This window comes from Castor canadensis, chromosome 12 (genome assembly GCF_047511655.1).
Source record: "Castor canadensis chromosome 12, mCasCan1.hap1v2, whole genome shotgun sequence".
In the NCBI taxonomy this organism is placed as follows: domain Eukaryota; kingdom Metazoa; phylum Chordata; class Mammalia; order Rodentia; family Castoridae; genus Castor; species Castor canadensis.
In genome coordinates, this window is record NC_133397.1 from 21,282,060 (window position 1) to 21,308,919 (window position 26,860).

Here is a 26,860-nt window from a genome sequence, read left to right on the forward strand (position 1 = left end):
CCCCAACCCCGGTCCTGCTCCGTCTCAAGATTGTCTCCCTTCTTTTGTTGTCTCGAAACTCAAGTTTCTCTTCCTAATACTCTGCTCTTATCTTATCCTCTAAAGCTATAGGTAGCTACCTCACCAACAGGACCAAGGCTGGGTCTCTGCCTAGGCAGTCAGGGCTTCTCACGGCTGTGGGATCCACTCAGGTTCCACTGTGCTGAACCTCTCTCCAGGCATGCTCAGCCTTGTCCTGCCCTGGAAGATGCAATTCACATGCTTGAGCCTTACAAATGTTCATACCCTTTGACTCCATTTCTGGAAATCCATCCTCAGGCAAAAATCCAGAAAATGAAAAAAGCTGTACTGTTCCAGCATTGTTTTTAGTAGGTGAATGTCAAAGACAGTGGTAAGGTTTCAGTAATTCCTGTGGGTCTTCTGGCTGGAATTGGAAGCTTGTTCAAAGTAGTAATTAGATGATAATTCAACAGAAAAATGCATATGAAATAGGATGGAAGGGACCAGAGAGCCGGCACTTATGGTGCCTACTGTGTGCAGGCTCACACTGGGTGCTATGTGTGCTTTCTGCAGACAAGAAAGCCAACCTAGGGTTCAAGTGACCTGTGGGTCACATAGCTCCCCATCTCAGCTTTGCTGAATCCCAAAGCATGTCCTCCCCCTACCAAGGCCGTGGTATGAAATCCAGAGCTGTGTGTGTTATATGATTCTTACATATTGAGGTGACAATATTGAAGATCTTTTTTGGGGTAGAGGGGATTCTTTTCCTATTTTTTTTTTCAGTGGGGGTCTCACTATATGGCCTATGTTGGCCTCAAATTTGCTAGGGTGGCCTCAAACTTGTGATTCTCCTGCACTCCTCCTGAGTGCTGGGATTAAAGGCATGCATACCTGGTTTGAAGATCATTCTTTAGAAATTGTCTTCTGTGAATCTTACTTAAGCTGTCAACCATTTTATTGAGTGCCAGACTGGGAGCCTGCAAGGACTCCCAGGTAAGCTTGGGTTCCGAAACCACTTCCACTGTACCTCTTCGCACAGCAGCTTCCCTTGTGTGGTGGACCCTCTCCCTCCCCTTCACTGGCTGGCCCATCTCCTCCAAGACTCTTCCTGACTCTGCCTCCCCTGCAAAGTCCTCCTTGTGGCCCCTGAGCAGACCAGGCTCCAATATCCAGGCCCCCACCTCCAGCTCCCACCTCCGCTTGGAGGAAAATCTTTGCCAGCATTCTATGCAACTTTTTAAAAACTTCTCATTTTGAAATACAGATTTCTAGGAAGTTCTAAATAAACGCATAGCGAGGTCCCATGTACCCTTCATCCAGCATCCCCCATCGTTAGCATTGTGGATCACTACAGTTCAGTATCAACACAAGGAACTTGACATTGGTACAGTCCACAGAGCTGGTTTGGATTTCAGAAGTTATAAATGATTTTTAAAAAATAAATACTCCTTCCTGGGAATTGTTTTTTTTTCTCCTGGAGTTCACACTCTTCATACCCTTGCCTGACATATTTACTCTCGTCAGCTATTTCTGTGCACCATTGCTCTGAAGTCAGGGCCTCCCTGGTTCTGTTCCTGCCTCAGGTCCTTGCTTTCTGTGTAGTCCTGGGCCAATGAAGTAAACTCTCTGGGCTTTCTCATCTGAAGAGTGACAATACCAACTTCATGGAACTTTTTTAATGCACTAGGTACGAGGTAGATTCCCAAGTGTATAAAATAATATGCACTTGGGAATTGTTTTCTTTTTCCTCTCGGCTACGTGGGAAGCCTTCTTTTTCATGTGATACAATGGAATTGTATAAGGTTTGAAATTGCTTTTCCCTAACATCTTCCCATCCCATCTCCAGTTTCCTCAGCAACTGCTCTGTGTGTGCACAACACTCAATTTGTATCATCCTGATGTGTATTCCACGTTCCTGACAAATATATTTTCATTTCTATTTTTACCCAACAACAATATAAGGGCTCTGCAGGCAGAGACCTCAAGTCATTCCTACAAGTCAGCATATTAGAGAAGAGCCTAGGTTTGGGGCCCTCTGTAAAACATGTCAGCAGCTGCTGCTGGTCACTGTGACACACCTCCTCTTGTCCTTTTTTTTTTTTTTTTTTGGTGCTGGGGTTTGAACTCAGGACTTTATGCTTGCAAGACAGGTACCGATTAAGCCACACCTCCAGTCCTTTTTTTGTTGTTATTGTTTGTTTGTTTTTTGAGATGGGGTATCACCGTATAGCTCAGACTGGCCTCAAACTCTCCATCCTCCTGATTCAGTCTCCCGCTTGCTAGGATTATAGGAACACACTACCATGCCCATTTGGACTTGGCTTTCTTCACCGTTGTTCACTCCAGGCATAAAATGAAGACAGAAGGCTTTAGAGGCCAGTCTTGCTGTGCTCTTATTCCATTCTACCCCGCTTTCTTGCTCCTAAGCTGGGAAAGAGATCTTAGGAATAATGAACTGATAGTGATGATGACAAATGCTGACAGTCACTGAGTGCTCGTCATTTGCCAAGAACCGTTCTGAGAACTTCGCTTGTGTTAAGTTATCCTGTCTCCACCCCAGCCCTCTGAAGTAGATTCCCTTGTCCCACTATGCAGATGAGAGGGGCTGGTGGGAGTGGCTCAAGTGGTAGAGCACCTGCCTGGCAAGTGTGAGGCCCTGAGTTCAAATCCTACTGCCACCAAAAAACAAAAAAAAAAAAGAAGAATTTGCACTTTCCAGAGGAGTAGGTCAAGGCACACGAGGACTTGGATGTCTCCCTCAGTGTTACACAGCTTGCCAGAGCTGGCATGGGGTTTGAAGCCAGGCTGTGTGGCCCCTGAACTGGGTTGTGAGTGGTCCCAAGTGACAGAGAACAGGGAAACATTGTTTTCACCTTTTATTTGCTTGGAGTGTGGTCCCAAAGTCTAGGGAAGAATTGAAGTCCTGACATTAAGTCAATCAGACATATTTCTCTTTTGTTTTAAATTTCCATTCTCAATGAAGGTAGTGATCAGATTACCTGAGCTTGTCCATCTTGGAGGCTCTGGAGTGGGCGAGGGTCAGGCGTCTCCTCAGGTAAGGTCTGTCTGGAGACTTGGTCCCAAGTTCATTTTCATCCTGGACAAGAGACAGGTGCTGGCCCCTGCACATGGGCCTCTCCACTGCACACCTGTCCTGCCGCCACCCAGCACTATTCTTTTCATCACCATGAGGCAAAACCAAGCTCTGCCTGTGTGGTTCCCAGCCTTAATTACCAAGGGCAGATGCTGCCTCGCTCGAAATAATGAGAAAACAAGAGGAAATGATTAAGTAAATCAGAGTCAGGTCAAAAGATGGAAGCAGCAAACATTAAGATGAAGTATGGAAATGATCTAGCAAGATGGTAAATGTTCACAATATTAGAAGAGGAAAATAAGTCTTAACACTGTCCTATAGAATCCCAGTTTTATGCATGTTTTAAAAATATGCATAAACACAGAGATGAACACTAGGACATGCTAAAACTCAATAGTTATCTCTGAATAACATACGTGATGTTTATATTCATTTTAATTTGTTTCCTATTTTACAAATTTGTCCTTGTGAGCATGTATCGCATTATAATTAGAAGCAAGGGAAGCCGGGCGCCAGTGGCTCATGCCTGTAATCCCAGCTACTTGGGAGGCTCAGATCAGGAGGATCGCAGTTTGAGGTCAGCCCAGGAAAATAGCTCGTGAGATCCTATCTCCAAAATAACCAGAGCAAAATAGACTAGAACTGTGACTCAAGCGGTAGTGTATCTGCTTTGCACAAAGCCCTGAGTTCAAACTCCAGGCCCACCAAAAAGAGAGAGAGAGAGAGAGAGAGAGACAAAGAGAGAGAGAAATAGGAAAAAGGGAAGAGAAAAACTTTATGGTTTTCTTAACTTTCTCTGTTGAATGGTTGAGTTTTCATTTCATGGATTCCCCAGGACTTACCAGCTCTCTTCACCCCCAACTTCGGTCTCTCTTTCAGGAAGCCTTCCTGGACTCATGGAACTTAGATTTCTTCCTTAGCCTCACTGTGATACAACATCAGTGTGGGTTTCATGTCCCCATCTATAGAGTAAATCCCTTGATGGCTGAACTGTCTGCATGTTTCACTTCCTTCTCCTGTCCACACCACCCACAAGTACTGTGCAAACCGCTGGAGTTTAATTAAAATCCCTCGGACACAAGCCTGGTTCTCCTGGGAGGCAGTGGATAGGGGCAGACACGCCTTTCTCTCTGAACTTTGCTCCACTTCCTCCAATTCATTTGAAAGGGCCATCTGTGCCATGAGCCCTGGGTTGCATTTGATTGTAAATTGTTTAAAAGAATTCCATTTGCTTTGGGAGAAATGAGCAAGTCTAGCCCTTGTCTTCACAAGAAGATTGTATAGCTAAGAAAATAAATATGAACTATTTTGAGCAAAAAAGGCATTTTTCTGGATGAACAGGATAATGGAGCTGGTATTTAGAAGGAAACAGTGAGGAGGGACTTCCCTGGGTCTCACGCTGATCAAAGGCCTTGAGGCCACACATCCTGCTGGGCTCTGGACACTGTACGGGTTGGGGGGGCGGGAGGATGTGACACCTGAGGAATTTACAGTTGAGCAAGGGGGGAAGTAGGGGAGAAAAGACAAGTCACTTAGCCTGAACACTCCTGTCCTCTAGGAGCAAGCCAAAGGTGACCCAGCACAAAGGATGCTGGGAATTTGCCTGGCCCCAGGAGACCCAGCAGGTGTCAGAAACTGCCAGGCCCCCAGGCTGCCTTCTTCAGACCTCCCAGGCCTCTCACTCTGGCCTCTGCTAAGGGAGGCAGCGTAAGGCCGGAGGCCCACTTGCAGGAGTCCTTGGCTGAACACAAAGGGAAGGGTGATACTGAAATGCAGAAACCAACCCTGCTAAATGCTTGACTCTGAGCCAAACTAAATCAGAGTTGCCTTAAAGCTACACAGAGGATGGATTGAAGCAAGGACCCTGACCAGGTGGCCAGGTTTACAGGACTAGTAGGAGGTGTTCAGGAGGCTTCCAGCATAGTGGTGATGGCAAAGGAAAGCACAGAATAAATTTGAGAAATTGTTGGGAATGTATTTTGGGGAAAGTAATGAGAGAATTAAGGGAGACTCATGGTAGAAAGGCACATGATGTGTGACCTTGGGCAGGGCACTTAACCTCTCTGATCCTTCCTCATTATCCATAAAATGAGAATATAGTACATATAGTACCTACTTTATAAGGTTGTGACAAGTGGTTATATGAAATATTTGTATAGCGCTTGGTCTAGTGTTTAATAGTAAACCCTGGGAGTTTGTTTTGTTTTTGTTTTTGCATTTTTTTTTTTTATAATAGTAAAGATCAGCCCAGGGAAGACTGGGTAGTAGTCAAATAGAGGAAGGAGTCTTGACTACTGTGTATCTCAGGGGGCCCAGCAGACCATATGGGGCTGGAAGTAGGGAATGGGGAGGAGACCTAGATTCTGAAAGGTTTGCAGTGTTTAGTATCTGAGACTTTGTTTCCAGCCTCTAATCACCCTTGGTCATGGGCAGGTCTGACCAAGGAGACTGATGGGTCGGGGACAGAGTAGGGCAAACAAGGCCGAGCAATAACAAGGCTGCAAAGTGTGGGAGTCTGGAGACCTAAAGGGGAGGGGCCAACGGGGTGTGGTGTGGTCAGGAGGTTTGTCCACGGAGGCCTGATCTGCTGGCACAGCCTCACTGGGCCAGGGCCACTAGCCCGGGCTGTGTCCCAGTCACACAGGGACATTTTAAACACCTCTGTCCCTCCTCAGGATGGAGGGGCGAGCTGGTCTCCAATGACGCCTGCCACCCAGGCCAAGTGGGGGCTGGCATGGACATGGGGGGAGGCAGGCAGGATGGGCAGGAGGCAGCCTGACCCTTGCTTTCTAGCATTGCACGGGTCACCTTAAAACCCTGGTCCTGGAGAGAGACGGCTGTAAGCCAGACCTGGAGGCTGCAGGCAGTGGTAGCCCTGGAAGATGGCTGGGTCACAAATTCAGGAACCTTCCCTGGGGTCCTCTTAGGCATGTAGTCTTGCAGGACTTGGAACTCGTGGGGAGCTTTTGCTGACTGCTGCTCCTGCCCTCACTGACTTTGAAGTGTCATGGTTGCTTTTCTGTACAATCCCCATCATCTCTTCATTCAACAGGCCGGTACTGGCATGCCTCCCACCTCCACCCACAGGTGGTAACAGCCCTGCTGTCATGCTTACCTGCAGGGGAACACAGTAGATGAAGATAGAGTCAAATGGGGAAAGAAATCAGCACAGAAAGTCAACAGGGAATGGTGACCGGATTTGGGGGGGAGGTTCTTCCAGCCAGGCCACATGTGGACAGAGACCATTGGGATATGAGCAGGGAGCCCTGAGACTATTGGGAAGAATGTTCCAAAAGGGGAGATTTCCAGAGCAAGTGTCCTGTGAGGAGAGCCTGCAGCTGGGGCCGAATGAGCTGTAGGAAGGGAGGGGGAAAGCTGGGGCAAAGTTGGAGGGCACCACTGAAGTCTTGTCACTGGATGGTCTGTCAGTTTGACTTCTCTACAGACTGGCTGCATACCAGTGAAGCTGGCCATAGACCTTTTCCTTTAAATAGGTATAAAAATATTAGGTAAGATATGTCGTAGGAACAGAAAGGGATCCTTTATAAAGTTACCTTCGGTGTACCATGGTTGGATCAGCCAGATGCCATCCAGAGAGTGAGAGAGAACTCTGGTCTTACAAGAGGTTCCAAATAAAATGGCTCAAAATTAAACAGTTCTAGACAGGCGTGTGGCTGCGAGTTAAACACCTGCTTATACGTGCTGACATACAAGAATAAGTGCCCTCAGAAGCAGAATTAAAGCAACATGTATAAGCATACTACTTAAAGTCTCATTCCAACGACTCTTTCAATTTCCTTTAAATGTCTTCTATTCTTTGGACTTTCCTAGCTGGGTTTTTGCTTCTTTGAATTCACCTGCTCTAGGCTGGAAGCCCGCTAGGGTTCTCATGGGTCCCCAGCACATTCTGAGTGGTGCTGGCTCCCAGAGTCTGGGCTTCTTCCCCAGCCTCCCCAGCTCTTTGCTTTATCTGACATCAGACTTTATCTCCCACCCTAGGCTCTGGTTACCTGCTCAGGGAGTGTGGGCGCTGCCCTGGGCTGGCTGCTCTGCTGCGATTACACACAGTCTCTATGATTGGTCCCTTTCTAAAGCAGATAAGATGCCGAAGTAGTGGCGCCTTGGGTTTGCTGACGCCAGTGATTTGGTTTTTGTTTCTTTCCTTCTGTTGGTATGTCATCAGCTGTGTGGCAGACTGTATGGTTATTCACCATTGGCTTTCAAGATTCACCCTGTGATGAATTACTTACAACAAAACACAACTATTCATTTTTTTCAATATTTTTTATTTCTTAAATCAGGCTACTAATTTTTCCTCCCTACCTTACTTTTCTCAAAACTGAGTTTGTAAAGAATTAAAAACATAGCTGGGCATGGCAGCTCACTTCTATAATCCCAGCTACTCGGGAGACATAGATAGGAGGATCTGAGTTTGAGGGATCTCCCTCCTAACCTCCCACAAAACCTCAAGACCCCATGTGAAAAAAGAAACTGCCGGTGTGTATAACTAAGTGGTAAAGCATCTGCTTAGCAGACTCCAGGCTCTGAGTTCAGTCCCCAATACCACACACACACACACTCACACACACTCACACTCACACACACTCACACACACTCACACTCACACACACACTCACACTCACACTCACACACAACACAAAAAGCAAGTAAGCAGACAAGCAAAAGTCCAGCACCAACGGTTTACAGATACCTGTTGCTGGTTTCCTTGTATAACTACACTGAAATCCAAATGTCGTGAAGGTTCTACTGTTAGGGAAGCTTGGTGTTAAAAGACTTAAAAACAAATGCATGTGCCCCTGGAAGACTGCCAGCTACCAGCAGCTTGTGAATTAGATAATTGGGTCACGGAGACATAGGAATCTTGGTTTTCAGACATGCTGATAAATTTATGAGACCAGGGTTAGCCACTGGAAAACTTCAGCTTTTCAACTTGGAGGACCTCAGGGAAGTGGCAGAGAAATGAGAAAAAGAGAGGTGAGATGCTGTACAGAAAGTAGCAAAGGAGAAAATAGGAAGAAAGAGGCAGAGGGGGCAGGAGAGCCATATTTGTGGGCCCTCCCCTTCCTGCCCATTGCCTGAGTATTGGGACCCTGCCTCTCGGGTCTGAGGCAGGCAGGGGACTTCTGCCCTTTCTCAAGGCATGCTCTGGGTGTCCTGCCTGAAAACCCACCCTCCACTTACCCCTTCTTCCTCATGCTCCTCTTGTCTCGTTTGATCCTGTCCCTCTTTCTCCTGTCTTAGGTCACTCTGCTCAGGCTGTCCTTCCCAGCCTGGCATGATTCATGCTCACATCTCCTGCAGTCCCTGCCAGCCTTGAGCCATGTTGCCTGTCTCCTCCAGATGGATGGGTGCTGCTGCCCACGGCCCAGGCAGCCCCCAGAACCCCTGCTCCTCCAGGCAATGCTTGGACTCCCCAACTGCTCAGAGTGTCCTCTGTCTCCCTGGTTGTCTATGTCTTTTCTTCAAGGAGTTGAAAAAGAGAGAGAAGGCAGTGGACTGTCTGATCTCATGAGGTCCCCTGGACACCAATTGTTACCACCACCTTCTTCTCCTCTTCCTCCTCCTTTTCCTCCCCCTCCCTCCTTCTCCTTCTCTTCTCCAATATGAAAAAACGTGGGTTAAATGACCTGGAATTTCAGCCCAAGCCTGTCTGACCTGAGCACCCAAACTCTTAACCACTGCCATTTATTGGAACCGCGGGGTTCCAAACAGGTAACTTAACTTCTTCTTAATGCCTCAGTTTCCTCATCTATAAAATGGGCTAAAATAGTACCCATCCCCAGGGGGTTGTTTTAGGTATCCCACTAAGGCACCTGGAGAAAGTGCCCTGACTGCTCTACCAGGCAGAGAACAGGGCAGCCACACGCTTCAACTCAGGGCTTTGGGGCCCAGCAGTGAGTCCAGGTTGCCAACCAGCCACAGGCCTGAGGCCTTTTCCCGGGCAGTGGCAAGAGGAGATGAGATGCCAGGCCAAACCCAGGGAGCCTGGCACCAGACTGAGCCCCTCAGCTTCCCTGTGGGGTGAGGTCACCAATCAATTTCCTGATGCCTATGTCTCGGCACCCTGGACTTCTCCAAGTTCATGGCCACTTCCTAAATACTGAAGGCAGCCCTAGATCCCAGTTGCTGCTCCTTCCTCTTCCTGGGGACACAGCCCTTGGCCCCCTCCCCAACCCAAGCTCTTCCAGATGCTTCTGTCAGCCCTCCCTGCCCGTGTAGAGCTCTTTGTTTGGGTATAAGGAACTCATTTTTTTCTCAGTGACCTACAGGGCTTCTCTTTCCAGGACACCTTTGAATTTCAAGTAGAATGCATGTACACACAGAATTCACCTTCTCTTGGTGGGACAAAGGAGCACTTATTTTTCTTTGGAGGGCGGACTTTTCCCAGGCCCTGACTAGCTCTCTGGGACACCCCCTCCCCTCTGCCACCATACTGGGCAGGTGGGGCAGGGATGAGAGAGGAGGCTTCTACCCAGGAGAAGGTGGAAAAGAGCTAAGATTCCCAGATGTTTCATTTCCTCTATTCATTAAAGCTCTTTTGGTGGCGCCCAGAGGTATTTTGCCAGAGTTCATTTTATCATTGATTTCCTAATGCCAGCACCTCCTGGCACCAGAGGTCAGGAAGGAAGTTACCTTGGTCTCCTTGATGAAATCAGTTTATCTTCATAAAAATACACTGTGTTGTTCTTAGTTTTTTCACTTTGCCACAGATTGGCAAAGCCTCTGGGCTGGGGGCAAAGGGCTACCATGGAGAATGACACATTGGATGGTAGTCAGGGCCCAGTGTCTTTACCTATATCCAATCATAGAGCCACACAGCCTTTATATATATTGTCATATTATTGTTGTACTGGGGGTGCATTGTGACATTTACAAAAGTTCATACAATGTGTCATAGTTGAATTCACCCCTCCATCGTTCTCTTTTATCTCCCTTCCTCCATTCCTAGAATAGTTCAGCAGTCTCATTTTTCCATTTTCATACATGAGTACAGAATATTTCCACCAGATTCACCTCCTACACCCTTTCCTTACATCTTCCTCCCTCCCACTGATACCAGCCCCCAGACAGGACCTGTTTTACCTTCCTGTCCTCTGTTTTTGGGAAAAGATATTTTTGTTTATTTAAGTTTATACAGAGAATTTCACTATTTTTTTTTTGGGGGGGTGGTACCAGGGCTTGAACTCAGGGGCTACACCTTGAGCCACTCCACCAGTACTTTTGTGCTAGGTATTTTCGAGATAGGGTCTCATGAACTATTTGCCGGGACTGGCTTTGAACTTCGATTCTCCTGATCTCTGCCTCCTGAGTAGCTAGGATTACAGGCGTGAGCCACCAGCACAAGGCTTATTATGACATTTCCATGTATATATGTATTGCATCCTGAATTGGTTCATCTCCTCTATTTTTCTTTCTACCTTAGTCCCCTTCTTATGGTGACTTCAGCAGGTTTAAACATTCTTGTATAGGAAGCACATGAACTATATTCACTTTCTTTGCTTCTTTTAGCCTCCCTCTCTCATTAGTAACTTCCCTTCATTCTTGTCCTTCATTGCTAAAGTGTCTGTTTGTTGGTAGTGGGATTTTTTGCCTTGGTATTATACCTATACATGCATTGCACTTAAGTCAATGAACTCCCCCTCCACTGCTCTTCCTTACCCTTTTCCCTCTATCCTGTGTTGTTTAACAGTTTTCTGATTGTTTCCTTGTGTCTTGTTCCTACACAGATGGCCACACAGCCTTAAAGATGCATTCTGCAAAGGAAATGGTGCAGGAGAAGATGGTAGGGGGAGACAGAGACACAAGGAATAAAGGGAATTAGGGACAAATGAGGAGTGGGTAGGGGGAGCAATGGCCCCTCCATGCTCTGTCTGTCTTCCCAGGACCGTCGGTTATTTAGGTGCAGGAGGTCATTTTATCGTCCTGTCCCAGTGTCCCAGTGTGTGTGTGTGTTGGGGGGGCAGGGTGGGGAAGTACCTGGCCTTTCTGTGAGCTCCCACCCGTAAGGCCTTACCCCTCTACGTGCTTCTCTGTGATCTGGCTTCGCCCCTGCACACGCCACACCACCTGATCTCCAAGGAATGTCAGGAAGTGAGAATGGTCAATATCTTGGCCTGTGGGCATCAGGAAGCAGTGGGAGTGTGAGACACTGACCTTGACCCCAGGAAGGGTGAGCTCTGGCGCTGCAGCCTGGATTTGTTCCCTGACAGACTGTGCCGGGTGGGGCCTAGCTCCTGTCTCCCCTGCTGACCAGGATCCTTTACTCAGGGGTTTTTCTCCTTCCTGTTCCAGGTGTGTGTGGCTGCTGTGGTGCCCTTCGCCCCAGGTACAAAAGGCTGGTTGACAACATCTTCCCCGAGGATCCGGAGGTGGGTCACACCATCCAGGCTGGGGTGTCGGGGGAAGGCAGGCCCCTTGGGGTCCCAGCCCTGGGAAGGAGAGGCTACTAGGGACATGAGAATGAGGGCATTGGCTCTCTCTGGAGGCAGGGTGTGCAGAAGGCAGTGGCCTGCTTTGTGCTGTCTCTGTCCAACGAACGTCTTCCTGACACCTGCCTTGCAAGGTTCACTCTCTGATGGAAATCTTTGCCTGCTGTCTAGAGGTGCACCCCTGTCCTGAGTGTTGGCTCAAGAGCCCATGTGTCTCCCCAGCTCCCGCTGGCATCTGCCAAGTATCTAGGTGTGTCACATGAGAGGCCTGGCTTCTTGACTTCCAAGCTGCCACTCTGCATGTCACATTGCATTATGGGTTGTGTTCTCAGAAATGTCAGGATTGGGTGTATGTGACTCGCTCCCTGGGAATCTGTGCCTCTTCTGAATGGGCGGTTGGATCATCTGGAGAATTCCCTCAGTGCTGCAGAGCTGTCTTCTTTATGTCCTGTGGATATCCTACATGTCTTAGTTCTAAGTCGCTTTTAATGAAGCATTGTCACTCACATACACGTGTGTGTATGTACACACCCACCTACATGAACATATATACCTTCATGCATATACATACACACATATACACACAGGCACACACATATGTTTCTTTTTGCTTTTTGGCCATACTGGGGTTTGAACTCAGGGCCTTAAGCTTGCTAGGCAGGCGCTCTACCACTTGAGCCACTTCCCAGCCTCACATACATGTATTTTGGTCACTTACTATTCCTATGTATTCCTAGCCAGCTCATTTGGGCTAGATGGTGACCTTCTGGAGGGCAGGAACTGGGCCATAATTGTCTCTGTATCCCTAGGCATCTGTACATGTTGACTCGACTGGATTACAGCCCACCCCCAGACTCAAACCCTTCTGCCGTAGTCTGGCCTTGGTGACTGAGCTGTCTGTCTTCTGCAGGATGGCCTGGTGAAGACCAATATGGAGAAGCTGACCTTCTATGCCCTCTCGGCTCCAGAAAAGCTAGACCGTATTGGTGCCTACCTCTCGGAGAGGCTCATCCGTGATGTGGGCCGCCATCGATACGGGTGAGTCGTATGGGGAAGGAGGAGACAGATTTTCAGAAACTGTATTACATTGTTAGGCCAAAGCAATACAATTTTGAGGAAATGACAGTGGACTGGGTTATGGGACTTCTGTTTATGTATTTGTTTTGTTTTGTTTACACTTCCCCTCCCATTAGTGCCTTCCCCTTTCAAGGGCTTCAATTATTGGTTCTAATTTGCTTACACAAAAATGAATAATTTCAGGTCTTCAGACTCTCAGAGCAAAATACAGATTGACACAAGATACTAAGTCTTAGAGTCTGTTCTAAAAAGACTTAATTTATTTTTTATGTTCTTTTAAAAAACATTTTTATTAGTATATGATAGTCATACAGGGGGTTCATTGTGAATATATGTGTTTTTCCATGTACACATATATTATACCCTGGTTTGGTTCATCCCCTCCATTATTCTCCCTCCTACCCCATTTCCTCTTCTTAAAATAACTTCAGTAGGTTTCCATGTTCCATATTTATACATGTATAAGAAGTACATCAGCCATATTCACCTTTCTTTGCCCTCTTCATTTACCCTCCCCCTTCCACTAATGCCCTCCCCTTAACATAACATGTTTTGCATTTCTGCGTTCATTTTTTAAATATCTGTTTGTTGTTCAGTGAGGATTTCTGCCTTGGTATTTTACCTGTAAATATAATGTGCTTAAATCTGTCTAACCCCTCTGCATTACTCTTAAAAAGGCTTAATTTCTTACAGATACAAGACACAGATAACTGAAAGCAGCTAGTTTCCATGAGTTGCCAAATATACAATCAGCTGAATTCCCAGTCTTGCCAGATCTCTATATGAAAGTTAGGGCATTGATCTCTATATGAAAGTTCTAGCTTAAGAACTGGGATGGAAAGCTGGGTGCTGGTGGCTTACGCCTGTAATCCTAGCTACTCAGGAGGATCCAGATTTGAAACCAGTCTGGGCAAACAGCTTGCAAGTCCCCATCTCGAAAAAGCCATCACAAAAAAAGGGCTGGTGGAGTGGCTTAAGGTGTAGGTCCTGAGTTCAAGCCCCAGTACTGAAAAAAGAAAAAAAAAAAAAAGTGAGAAGGAGCCATCTAGGTTCTGGTGAGAAGGCAAGGTTAGGGGCAATTTGCCTATTAAAAATACACTTTGGTGAAATGGTTATCAATCTGAGAAGGAAGGACTCTCTATGTTGAGAGAAGAAATCTTAAAATGACTGATCAATAGGTTTAGCTATTTAAAAAATTAAGTATTTCTGATGGTAAAAGAGAAATCATCAAAATTCAAAAGGCAAACACCAAAAATAAATACTATCAAAAAAAAAAAGACAGGCTGAGTGTGGTGGCTCAGCTGGGAGGCTGATTGGGAGGATTTTGAATCGAGGCCAGCCAGTAAAAGCAGTGAAACCCCGTCTTAACCAATAAAAAGCTGGGCATGATGGTGCAAGCCTATCATCCCAGCTACATGGGAAGTACAAATAAAAGATTGTGGTCCAGGCCAGCTTGGGTGAGGCCCAATTTGAAAAATAACTAAAGCAGAAAAGAATTAGAAGCATGGCTCAAGTAGTAGAGTCCCTGCCTAGCAAGTACAAGATTTGGAGTTCAAACCCTAGTACCACCAAAAGGAGATCAAATTAAATAATAAAAAAAGACAAGGATTTAAGCTTAGTAGCAAATAATAAATAGTTGGGGGTAAAGTGGGAAGATTGAGAAACTAAAAAGTTTGAGGCAGAGGCCACAAAGCCACTTGTAGAAGGGGAGCTAAAAATACAGGACAATAATCAATAGCCTTGTCATCAAAGATAAGGATTGAGCCGGACACCAGTGGCTCATGCCTGCAGTCCTAGCTATTTTCGAGACTGAGATCAGTAGGATCGCTGTTTAAGGCCAGCCACAGCAAATAAACAGTTTGAGAGACCCCATCTCCAAAACAATCAGAGCAAAATGGACTGGAGGTATGGCTCAAGCCCTAGAGCGCCTGCTTGCTTTGCAAGCATGAAGCCCTAAGTTCAAACCCCAATCCCATCAAAAAAAGATGAGGATTGAAACGCTGAGGTTTCATCCTCTCAAACTCATTCTGAAAAGCAAACGTTTTTACTCTTTCTGAGTATAAACTGGTTGAAATTTTCCAGAAAGTAACTGAAATATGTGTTAAGAACTTCAAAACCACTTATGTCCATTGACCCAATCATCCATTTTCTATTTGTCTGTTTCTAAAGAATCAACCTTAAATACATTTTAGCATAATGAAAAAGCAGAACTAATTCAAGTGCCCCACAAGAGAAGGGTTCAGTAAATTGTGATATATGTCATTTGATAAAATGTTATCTAGTCAATAAAAATGGCACTTGTAAAGAAGCTTACCTTGTAATATGAAACATGTCTTAGGGAAAATGAAAAATAGACTGGATAATTATATGCAAAGAATTTTTAGGAAAGTTAAGTAAACATCAACAAAATATCCCACATAGAAAATGTGGTACAAATAGGCCAATATGTCAAGAGTATTCATTTTGTGAGTGGGGTTTATTGTTTAGTTTTATTTTTTCTGTGTGTTTTTGAAGTATTCCCTACTGGGCTCGTGTGACGACGAAAGAGAAAATTACAAGGCATACTGTGCTTGCTGCTGCCCCATCATTACACTACAATTCGTGGGCTTAATGGCAAGAGAACTCAAAGATAGTCCAGATGGCATTGCTTATGGGGCCAAGGGTTGGATAGATTTCAGGCAACTGTTCTTAAGTCCTCTTAGGCTTAATCTGCACAAAGTTTTTACCTCCTCCTTCCGCTTTCCTCTTTTTCTGCCTTTTTCTTGCTTCAGACTTGTTTTATTTATTTATGGTGCTGGGGATCAAACCCAGGGCCTCACATTTGCTAGGCAAATGCTCTATAACCCCCAGCCCCACATTTTTACTGTCATTTAGTTCACAGGATGACAGCAGCCTTGGGTATTGCTGCCCCACTTTTCATCTTTCCTGTCTAGATTTGATCTTCAACACATAGACCTGAAACCATACCTTCTTGGTAACTTTAGAATAAACTTACACTCCTCACTTTGACCTTAGGGTCTTCCACAACCTGCCCCTGACCCAGTCGTGCCCACCATACCTGCCATGTCTGCTGTGGAACCAGTTCCAGACAGACTGCCTGACAGAGTGCTCAGGTCCAGAAAATCTAGGGCCCACCAGCAAATCTTTACTTTTTAGTTTTTTTGTGTGTGCTAGAGATTATTTTTATGCTGGATAAAAAGGAATTTATCCAAAGAGGTAATGTTGGGTTTATGAAAGCATTTAACAAGGAAGGACATTCATTGCTATGTTAAGTATATTAGCTAGCAAAAACAAAACAAAACAAAACACTCAAATAATTAAACAAACTACAATACATAAATACAATAATGTAGCTATACAAAATATATCCAGTTCTTTTTTTCTTTTCTTTTGATGGGACAGGGGTTTTAACTCGGGCTTCACACTTGCAAAGCAGGCACTTGTGTATTCAAGCATGCACTCTACCACTGAGCTATACCCAAGCCCTAACAAATCTTAAATCAGACTACCCCTAGTGTAAAAGCAGAATGTAAACTATTATGTTTCTATGACATTTTATATAATGAAATTAGGTTACACACTGAATAAGAAGAGAGGCATGATTGCACTGCACTGATTACATAAAGACAGACTGTAAAGCATCCTCAAGCAAGTGAAAATGACGTTATCCTAGACTGAACCTAAAACAAATGTGCCAGCTATAGCATTAAACATTTAATACTAATTTTGCCTGTCCCCTCTGCAGTGATGGTTCTCTGGGTAGAAATGCCCAGCAGCCAGAAGAGCCATTTAAAATCCTTCTACTGCCCTTAGAATTACAATTCAAAATTGCCATCGCCCTGTTAAAAATAGCCCTTGCAGCATCTGGGTATTTAAAGCCTGAAGGCCTCACGGAGGACTTTAATCATAAACGTTCGGAGAAGAAAAATCTGTGAGAGCTCATCCTTGTGTTTTCCTGCCTGACACCACACATATCTTTGTCACTGTTGGCAGCCTTGGGAGAGCAGAATACTCCCACGCGGGCAGGGGGAGGGGCTGAGTCGCCCTGCTGTGATGCAGGTGTCTCTAGTTATGGTCTGATCCTATGGACTTGAACCTGGGATATGGGTTCCCATGGCAGAACTATTCTCTGGCCACTGTCTCCCTGCATTGCCACCCTGTTCTAGCTGTATGGGGGTCCTGGATTGTGAGTGTCTGGCATCAGAAGGATGTCATCAGATGTGGGCAGAGAGCACTAAGAGGGAGTTTCAAGGTGCTGTCCTTGGCCATGACACATGATTGGTAGTGATGTGCAGAGCAGCCAAAGCCAGCATTCCTTCTATTTCTTTCCTTTCTCTTCATGCATTTCCTTTCCAACTCAGCCTAACCACTGGAACATGCCTGGAAACTGAGGAATGGGGATGGGGGGGAGGCAATGCTGAGTGAGACTCCGGTCAGTCTGCAATGGCCACTAAGCATCACGGGATGCATGATGCCCTACTAGACATTGTCAGGGTTCCTGGTGCCTGGAGCTCTCACCTAGCCCAAGGCCAAGTCCTGAGGACTTGGTCAAGGTTAAGCTACTACAGCCTGAGGACCCAGGCCAGGAACTGAACCAGCAGAGTTCCTAAGAGAAGGATCTGAGTCTGGGGGCAAGGGCAGGCTAACCCTTCAAACAAGAACTCTGCAGGCTCCTGCTAGGTAGGGAGGGCCAACCTTCCCTTCCTTAGCTAAAAACAGACCCCTGCTTCTGGGCTCCCCAAACCCAGCAGGTTCTGTCCAGCAATGGGCTGACCAAATACATTCAAACTGCCCCAGAATAAGAGGGTCTTTGCCAAGGCTACTGAATGATTCTTGGGTGATGACTGACTCTCCTAAAACTGCCTCCTCTTCCTGCCTGCTGCTCCCAGTCTCTGACCCTGGGTTGGCCTTTCCTGTCCAACTAAATGTGGTTTGTAATCTGTGCATCCCACTCCTCCTCCCTAGGAGGTGCTCCTGGTTCCTGGGGCCACTTCTTACTGAGCACAGGTGTTCAAGCAAAGCCAGCCTCTCCTGGGATACCAGTCATGGACTTCTTGCCTCTCTTCTAAGCAGGAGGCCCTCTGGTCATTTTCATTAGTGGTCCCTGGCCTTGACTTCCTCCCACTGTATCTGCCCAGTGTCCTCCCCTGTCCTCCTTGCTGTCCACAAGCTACAGTGTATCACATCCCTTGGGTTCTTCCCTCTTCACCAGGATGGGGATGCACTCCTGGAACACCTGGGGCTGGTGTCAACTGCCTCTATGGCTGTCCCTGCTCCTCCCTCCTCTGTGACCCAGATTCTTCATAACCGTACCCACTTAGGCCATTTTGGATTTCCAGACCTGTTACTACTGTGAGCTCCTTCCAGGACACTAGCCCCCAGATCCCTGCTGATGGTAACCTGGCCACCGTGGTGCTGTTCAGTGGCCATCACCCCAAGAATGCCATGCTCTACAACTTCTGAGTTTCTAGGTCTGCAGGTGGGCACACTGGGGAAGTGGCGATAGTGCAGGGCCAGCGTGGAGATCATTGGCCTGGGGGTTGGTTCCAAGGTCCCCCTGGCTTTCAGTTTTCTAAGATTCTTTGAAAAATTCAAGTTCATAATTACAGTCATGCCATCCTTTGTATTGAGATTGAAGAACTAGGCTTTATACTTTCTTGTTGTTGCTTTTGAGATAGGGTCTCGGTGGCCTGGAACACTCACTCCTCCATTCTCAGACTCCCGAGTGCTGGGATTACAGGCATGTACTACCATGCCAAGCTTGGCCTATACTTTATGTTTTACTTTCAACTTTCACTTCTACATAATTTTCAATCTCCATCAAAATTTCAGTAGCTTTTTTTTTTTTTTAAGCAAAGGATGTTTTTTGCTTATCAGGATATTCTGAAATTTTTTTTTTTTTCAGGAAACGGAAAAGCAGTAATCTAGGGTCTGGGGTTTGGGAGACTTTCTACTTTCTTCTCTTGCCTAGCCCCACCCACCCCACCCTTTCCTTTATTTACCTTATTTAAACTGTAAAATAATGGTGAGATGCTGGTAGAATAATGGTGGACTGGCTCAAGTGGTAGAGTGCCTGCCTAGCAAGCATTAGGCCCTGAGCTCAGACCCCAGTACTGGCAAAAAGAAAGAAAAATAGGGGAAGGAAGGAAGGGAGAGAGGAGAGAGAGAGACAGAGAGAGAGAGAGAGAGAGAGAGAGGTTTCTGCAGAGAAAGTCTGTTCCCTCTGGCAAGGCTTCAGGCCAGTCTGCTTCCCCAACCTTGGGACTCAGGCTTTGTACCAGCGACATGCTGGTGTTGGCTCTGCAGGGCTCAGCATGGTTCCCAGCTGTGATTATGGTGGTCTCTGAAGGTCAAAGCAATGGAAGGCCAGGGATGTCTATCCCGGGCAGGGAGGGATGGTAGGTTCTCATTCAGCAAAGGAGAGCCTTGATCCTGTGCCACTTTGTATTCAAAAGACCTGTGGAGCTGTGGAGGCTGGGGTGTGGCTCAGATGCAGAGCACCTGCTTAGCAAGCACAAAGCCCTGAGTTCAAGCCCCAGTACTGTCAAATAAAAAACAAGACATTATAGATAAGAGCATGACTTGATCCATTGTGACTATGCCTAGAGATGACTGTTTAGTAATCTTTAAAAATAATTAAACAATAACTTAATAATAGTTGGCTCTATTCATACAGATTGAAGAAACAGAAGTGGAAAGAAAAATTTCTAATCATACAGGTTTTTAAAAAATGGTTGTTTTGTATAAAAGTTTGTGCAATGGTGTCTGATGTCTTATTAAGAAACATTAGAAGACACTGTGACTTCTGTTCCTTTCTTTATTTGTTTGTTTTTGTTTGCTTTGAGACACAGTGTTACTATGTAGCTGGCCTAAAGCTTGAAACTCACCATATATCCCAGGCTGGCCTCAAACTCTCAATCCTCCTGTCTCAGCTCCTGAGAGCTGGGATTACAGACGTGTGCCACCAGCCCTTGCTCTGGCTTCTGTTACTTTATATGATTGGATTTGCCTCAGACAGTCTGGCCACACAAGGTCTGGAATTGGGCAGCTGCCAATCACAGAGGCCTTGTGATAGTTCCAAAAGTTGTCCTATAGTCATGCTTCCTGTGCTTGCTTTTTATTTACTCAAACTTTGTTTTTTTAAAAAAGACAAAGACTAAGAAGGCTAATCTTACAAATCAAGAATTTTTAAATGCCCGTGTAGTATTCAAAGATGGATATGATTTGGATCAAAACATAGAGAATAAATCTTTGAACTCACTGTCTACACAGCATATGAACCTGGCCTTGAGAGCTGCAAATGCTAACGCTTGCGTTAGCATTTGCAGCTCTAAGTCACTCTCAGATCTGGGCGGGAGTGGGTTCTTGCTGGACCGTGACCCAGACCCTGGCAGCTGTGACAGTCTCTGGAAGGAAACTGACCCTGTGCTCACCACGAGGTCACTGCACTGACACCTGGCTGCTCCAGCCAGGGGTGAGAGGGGGGCAAGAGCGGGTGAAGCCAGGCCGCTGTCCCCCAGGTACGTGTGCATCGCCATGGAGGCGCTGGACCAGCTGCTCATGGCCTGCCATTGCCAGAGCATTAACCTCTTTGTGGAGAGCTTCCTCAAGATGGTGGCCAAGCTGCTGGAGTCGGAGAAGCCCAACCTGCAGATCCTCGGCACCAACTCGGTAAGGCTGGCCCCGGGGCCCTGGGTGGAGACAAAGACCCGAGTGAGCCTTGCTATGTCCCATTCTCATGACACACCGCTTGTCTTAGTGGACCCTTGTGTGGACAAAGGGGTGTTGAGGCTTTTTAATTTAAATAAGTAACATAGAATTTACATACTATCATTTCTATAGGCATATAAGAAAATACTTTTTAAAGACAAAATTTAGCATCTTCAAGCTTACAGTTGTGAGGCTATAATGGCTCACACCTGTAGTCTCAGCACTTGGAAGGCAGAGTTAGGAGGGTCATGAGTTTGAGGCCAGCCTCAGCTACAGTGAGTTCCGGGCCAGCCAGGGCTACATGGAGAGACCCTGGCTCGAGAAGAAGCACCCAGTTCAGTGGCGTTAGTATGTTCCCAAGGTCGAGACAGGTGATTGCCAGCCTTTTTCTCCTAACAGATTTTTCACTTACTTAATTTTAAGTGGGGCCCCACAGGATTTAAAAAAAAAAAAAGATCAAAGCAGGTATTTCTTGGGGTCCTTAAAACGCAGCACTCTGTGAGGCACTGGAGAAGTAGAAAGACCATGGCTTAGCTCTGCCCTTTCTCAACATTGCAGCTGAGAGCATGTTGTCTTCCATGGACCATAGTCTTTTCATTCGTTCCACAAGCAGGTTGAACTTGGACTCTGTGGTCATCCCAGTTCTTTGTTGTTGGTCTCATTACAGGTGGCTATCATGGGATATTAGGATTTGTGAGAGAAGAGCTATCAGACATGTCAAGAACTCCCATTATCACGTGGGACTCTATACTTTCTCGAATGTTCTGGATGTTTCCTTCCATTTCTTTCCTTTTCCCTCATCCCTCCTCTTAAGGCAAACTTTAAGCTTTAGGTCTTCAACAAGCTTAGATGTAACTACTTTACTTGTCTTAGGTGAGGCCTTTATCTATCTGCAGAGAGCACCAGAGAAAAGTTGGAGGCTTCTCCCAGCTTGACCTTTCTGCATTTTTATTGCACTGATTAGGATGTCTTCCCTGCTCTACACAACTTGATTTAATCAAAAGAGAGTCTTCTAACTTCTTTCCAGGACCCAGAGTGGCAGGTCTTCCCTTTCTCTTCCCTTTCTGTACACAGCTGCCTTTGACAAACTATATATATGGTAGCTGAGGGCAAAGTCCTTTGTCAGGTTGCCCTGGCAACAGCTTCAGACACTGTTTTAGTTGTCTTGTTTAAGATAACTACAGTCTGGAATAGAACATCTGAATGGAAAATAAAGCCGTCATTGTGCCTCCAGGGGCACCACAGGAGCAGGTAGCCACAGCTTTCGTTTTTCCCAGTCCAGTGTAGGTGTTTTGCTAGTGACAGCCTTGAAATTGCAGTGTCTTGTAAGTTCCCCGTCCCAGAGAATCAGCACGTCAGTAGGCAGGGAGTTGAATGACTGCTGTGCTCCAATGGATGATGGAGACTAGAAGACCAGGCTGTCCTAAGTGAGTCAGTAATATCGCAGTGCACTCAGACTCCAGCTTGGAGGCAGCCTTTCATAGTATTGTCCTTCATAGGGTGTTCTGTCCTGCTCACTAAGCCAGAGACCTTCTGGAACCTTCCTGAGAAGAACATTTTTTGGTTCCTCCTCATTTGAAACTTGCTGGCATGCTAGTGTCTGACAGAACCTTAGGAAGTTTAGCCCAGGAATGTCAAAATGGTCTTCATAGGGACTTGGGGCTTTGTGGGTGCAAAGGGGGCTGGGGGAGGAGCAGTAGAAAGCTCTGGGCCCTTCCTCCTGCTGCACCCAGCAGCCAGCTCCTTTTTAACTATTTGTGTAGACTCTTGCGCCATTTTTTACTCAAATAAAAGGTTTTGTTTCCAAAGGAAAAAAAAGAAAGGCTGGATATAGTGACTCACACCTGTAATTCCAGCACTTGAGAAGCTGAAATAGGAGAATCTTGAGACCAGCCAGGGTTGGGGGGGGTGAGCAGAGAAAGAGAGTATCTAGGCCCTTATTTTGCTAGATTTCTCCACCTATAAATGGAAGCTCAGAGAGGTCAGATAACCTGCCTGTGCTTGCACAGCTAGTCACACTGGCTCCAGCCAGTGACTCGTCTGCTCTCCAAAGTCTGAGCACTGGTAAGGTCAGAACCTCTCACCAGGTCCCACGCTGGGGTTCTCTCCCAGGAGTCCCCCAGTCTCACCCTGGGCCAATTCCTTGCTGGTAGCTTTTTCTTCAGACCTGGTTTAGACTTGTGAAATTGGCACAGGACAGATCTCCCTTCTGCAATGTCTCTTCAGAAGCCCTATTCCCTCGAAGTCCCCAGTCTGACTGATGACACAGTCTCCTGGACAATGTGAGAAACCTACAGATCCACAGGTCTCTAGCATACTTCTGGTGGGGGGTGCTGGGTATTGTGTGGAGGGTCACAACATGCTCAGTGCGAGCCATGTTCGATGGTGCCAGCCAGCCCTCTCTATGGTAGAAGTACGCAGTTAGCGATCTGTGGAGACTGTGCAAAGACCCTGCTCTCCATCCCTTTCTCCTGATGTCTTTCTCTGTCCTTGGCTTTCTCCCTGACAATTGCATCCTTCTTCACATTCCCCTGACTTCCACGACTGTCATCTCTACTTCTCCATCTGCTTCCTCCTTCTTAGCTTCTGCAGCAGGCTAAGTAACCCCCCCCACACACACACACAAGCAGGACATCCATCTCCTAGTCCCTGACACCTGCAGGTGTGACCTTGTGTAACAGAAGGGACTTTGCAGGTGTAATCAAGTGAAGAATCTTGACATGGGGCGTGTCCTGTACTATCCAGGTGGGCCAGACAGACTTGCAAGGATCATCACGAGAGGGACACAGAGTCAGACAGAAGGTGGTATGATGACTGGAGGCAGAGGAACAGAGAGAAGGAGATCTGAGGATGCTGTCTGCTGGCCTTGAACATGGAGGACAGCATGAGGCAAAAGACAGATGTTCCTTCTGGAAGCTGGAAGAGGCAGGGAAATGAATGCTCCCTGGCTTCTCCTGGAGGAATGCGGCCCTGCAGACCATGGCAGACTTCCAAGCTCCAGCAGTGTGAGAGCATAAATGTGTGCTGTTTTAAGCCACTAAACTGTGGTCATTTTTTATATTAGCCACAGGAAACAATCACTGTTTCCTCCAGTGATTCTCCCACCTGCCCTGGAGGTCTGTGGCCTCCAGATCTGGGCTCCACCCTCTGCTCACTCTCTGTGCTTCCCCCTGGACAGTGTCATCACCCCTGTGGTTTTAATTGTCATCTATAGAGTAGCAATGGTCCAGTCACCAATGCCTGCCCCAACAACCACTGCTGCTGGGGAGCAGTAGGTAGAGGCAGGTCCATGGTGTCAGGTGTGCTCAGGACTCTTAGGGGACACTCAAGTTGGAGGCTCAGGATGTTAGGGCAAGGTGGCAGAACATCCCAGGTCTGTGCTTCTGGAGTGCTGGCTTGGGAGCCAGAATGTGGGGCCACTTGGGGCCAAAAAGATGACAGGGGCAAGGACTAGATGTTCCCAGGAGTCCTTAGACCCACAGGTGGTTTGCAAAGGTTCTTAAAGGAGGGATGGCACAATGTGTGTAGACAGGAGAGTGCTCTTAAGCTTAAGGAACTTCAGTGGCTTGGCCAGTTGTCAAGGGATTGTCAAGACACAATCAAGTGATGGTGAACTGTTGTTTTTCTGGCTAGAGTGCAAACAACTCCAAAGAGTCGCTATAAACAAACACAGTGCTGGGTGTGGTGATCATGCCTGAAATCCCAGCACCCCCGAGGCTAAAGCAGAAGGATCTCAAGGTCTAGGCCAGCCTGGGTCACATAGTGAGACCCCATCTGAAAAAAATAATAAAAAAAGCCAGGCACAGTAAGGAGAAAGTTGCAGGTGGTGTGAAAGCCAGAGGCAAAGAGGCGGTTCCCATTTCTCCTCAGGTGGGTAAATGCAGCAAAAAGGCCTGCTGGAGAGGTGGATTGCTGGAAAGGTGGGGTGCTCTCTGTGTCCAGTGTGTCTCCTGTAGTTCTTGGTGACAGCAGGAAGTTATCTGGCACAGAAGGCGTACCTATGGGAGAGGGAAAGCTAACTGCTTGAGAGACTTGGGTGGTGCTAAAGTGAGGCCAGACAGCTCAGCTCCCTTTTCAGATCTAGGGAGAGCTGTTGTGCAGTGTCAGAATTTGAGTCTGCTCTCTCCTTATTAACCGGGCCCTTAAGTCACCCTTGGCCTGCACATGATCATGGCTCCTGCCTGCCTGTACTGGAGGGTAGGAGGTGCTCTGGCAAGCTTGGCACCCTCTGATGTATAGAAAGAGCCGCAACTTTGATCTCGAAAGGGTGGCCTAGCAGCAGCACCCATGGCCTTTGAAATGTCACATGTTCAGAATCTTCAGTTTGTTGCTATGGAGACTGTCCTCATCATTGCTATATCTTAAAAAAAAAAAAGTCCAACTTTATTCTTTCAGAATTTCACACACTAGGCATCTTCCATTTACTAAAAACCAGTTGTAAGGTCTGAATTAGCAGTGGTAGCGGTGAAGCAGATGGAAGTTCCTGCAGTCTTACGCATTTAGAAAAATAGTGACCGGTCACACAGGTAAATGGGCTAAGTGAAAACTCATGGAGAGCAAGCCAAAAACGCACTAGGGGAGGAAGCTGCTAACTGGTAGGCCAGTGGAGCTCTGGTCATACCAAGTATACAAGGCAGGTGCTCATTTTACCCCCATTTTGCAGGTGGGACAGTTGAGGCACAGACAACTTTAGTAACTTGCCCCAGGTCAGCCTTCTGATAAGTAAGGAGTTAGGATTCAAATACAAACCCCTCCTTGTAATGACAACACTGCATGCCTCTTAGAAGAGGGATGATGGTGCACCAGGCATGGTGGCACTGGTTGTAACCTCAGCACTCAGGAGGCAGAGGCAGGAGAATCTAGAGCTCAAGGGCAGCAACACCCTGAGGATGTGGCTCCGTAGTAGATCACTCGCCTAGCATATTCAAGGCCCTGAGGTTGATACCAGCATGGCAAGAATGAAAAAAAGGGGGGAATGAAGACATTACTCACTGTAAAGCCCAGGAGTACCACCCCATCTCAGCCAGGTTTGGGCTCATTTCCCCGATGGACTTCAGAATGGACAGACTCCTTGACCAGTGACCAGGGTCCCTGTGAACACCAGTGAGACCCCCTGAAATGTGATCACCAAAATATCTAGTTTGGTTCCTCACGTCAACCCTGGAAGACCCAGAAGCAGCATGGGCTATCTGGGAGTTGTCCCCATAGGGTTAATGCAAGCCAATGCTCCCTGACCAGGTTGTCCAGCTTGGTGGACCCATGTTTCCAGACCTAGGGAGAGGACACTCCTGCTATTAAACCAAGGATCCTCATAGAGCCTGGTACCTAAAAGGAGTTTTTTTATCAGCTTGCCCTGTTGCCACCCTTACTGTCATAAATGGGGCACACACCTCTGTATGAGAGGGTCACTGGACCACTTAACAGCAGGTGTAATGGCAGAACAAGAGAGTGTAATTGTCCACACCCTTACAGTCTGGGCCCAGCATGGAGGACAGTGTCTTCTAGAAATGGAGCCATGGCGGAGTCACCCATCCAAACCTGGGATCAGTCCCAAACCACTGCAGTTCTTGCCTTCAAGAGAGATGGCCACCCTCCCTGTCCAACCTTGACTGGCCTCTACTACCGAGGACACATGTACATTTTCCCAGTGTTCTGCTCCTCCTGGCTCACTTTAGAATATTGTCAAAGCTACTGGCCCAGCTCAACCTGGGAGCAAAGAACACATGTCTGTACATACCCTACCCCAGATTTTCCAGGGTAGGAGGTGGGAGCAGTGTTTCTAAGAATGCAGGTACCTAAGCCCCATCCCCAGAGGTCTTATTCAGTAGGCCCAGGGTGGCACAGAACCTGGCATTTTTAACTCATCCTGGGCAGTTTTGGTGCACCTGAACAGTTGAAGGGCAAAGAGCGGGATCTGAAGTCCCAAGTTTGAGGCCCAGCTATACATGCTTCATCTATCACAGCTGGCTGACCCTTAGCTCTACAATGGGAATAATATACACCTCACTAAATTTACTGGCTTGCTGAAAATTATATCATACATTGGATGTTGTGGTGGCTTGAAAAATGGTTCCCACAGGATGTTTGCGACCTGATCCTGTTACCTTTTCAACCTGGGAATCTCAGTGCAGTCACAAGTATCTTGTAAAAGAGAGGCAGAGATTTGACACACAGGAGAGAGTAAAAATGAAGACTGAGCCAGACACGATCATGATGCAGCCCGGGAAAGTCACACAGATAAGGAAGCAGCAGGCACGTAGAAGTACATAGTGTTGCTGTTACTTAGAGCACGGGTGTGTTAATTGCTCCTTTTGCAGATTGCTGTGATCCACACCTGGCATTAAATAAAGAGGGGGCGCTGAAGCTGGGCGTGGTAGCGCATGCCTGTAATTAAAGAAAAGAAAACAAGTGTTCAGCCCTTCTTTCTATAATCATCCTTAAAGACTGAGGCAGGAGGATGGAGAGTCCAAAGCCAGCCTGGGCTACAGTGAGGCCCTATTTCAAAAAGTGGGGGTGCACTAGCCTGGCA

The 26,860-nt window shown here is 46.8% G+C and overlaps 1 protein-coding gene across 6 annotated transcripts in view; it reads left to right on the plus strand.

The window, feature by feature from the left end:
* The window catches only part of Efr3b (EFR3 homolog B), an 82,096-nt gene that overhangs the window by 19,838 nt on the left and 35,398 nt on the right, over window positions 1-26,860 (plus strand). For 3 of the 6 annotated variants that reach the window (XM_074049306.1, XM_074049307.1, XM_074049305.1), the window contains exons 2-3: window positions 12,455-12,582; window positions 20,142-20,292. In XM_074049306.1, coding sequence (XP_073905407.1) covers window positions 12,455-12,582; window positions 20,142-20,292 — 279 coding nt within the window. Of the gene's footprint in view, window positions 1-11,407; window positions 11,485-12,452; window positions 12,583-20,141; window positions 20,293-26,860 lie in introns of those variants that run through there. The other 3 variants (XM_020162635.2, XM_074049308.1, XM_074049309.1) reach the window with 3 other exon arrangements.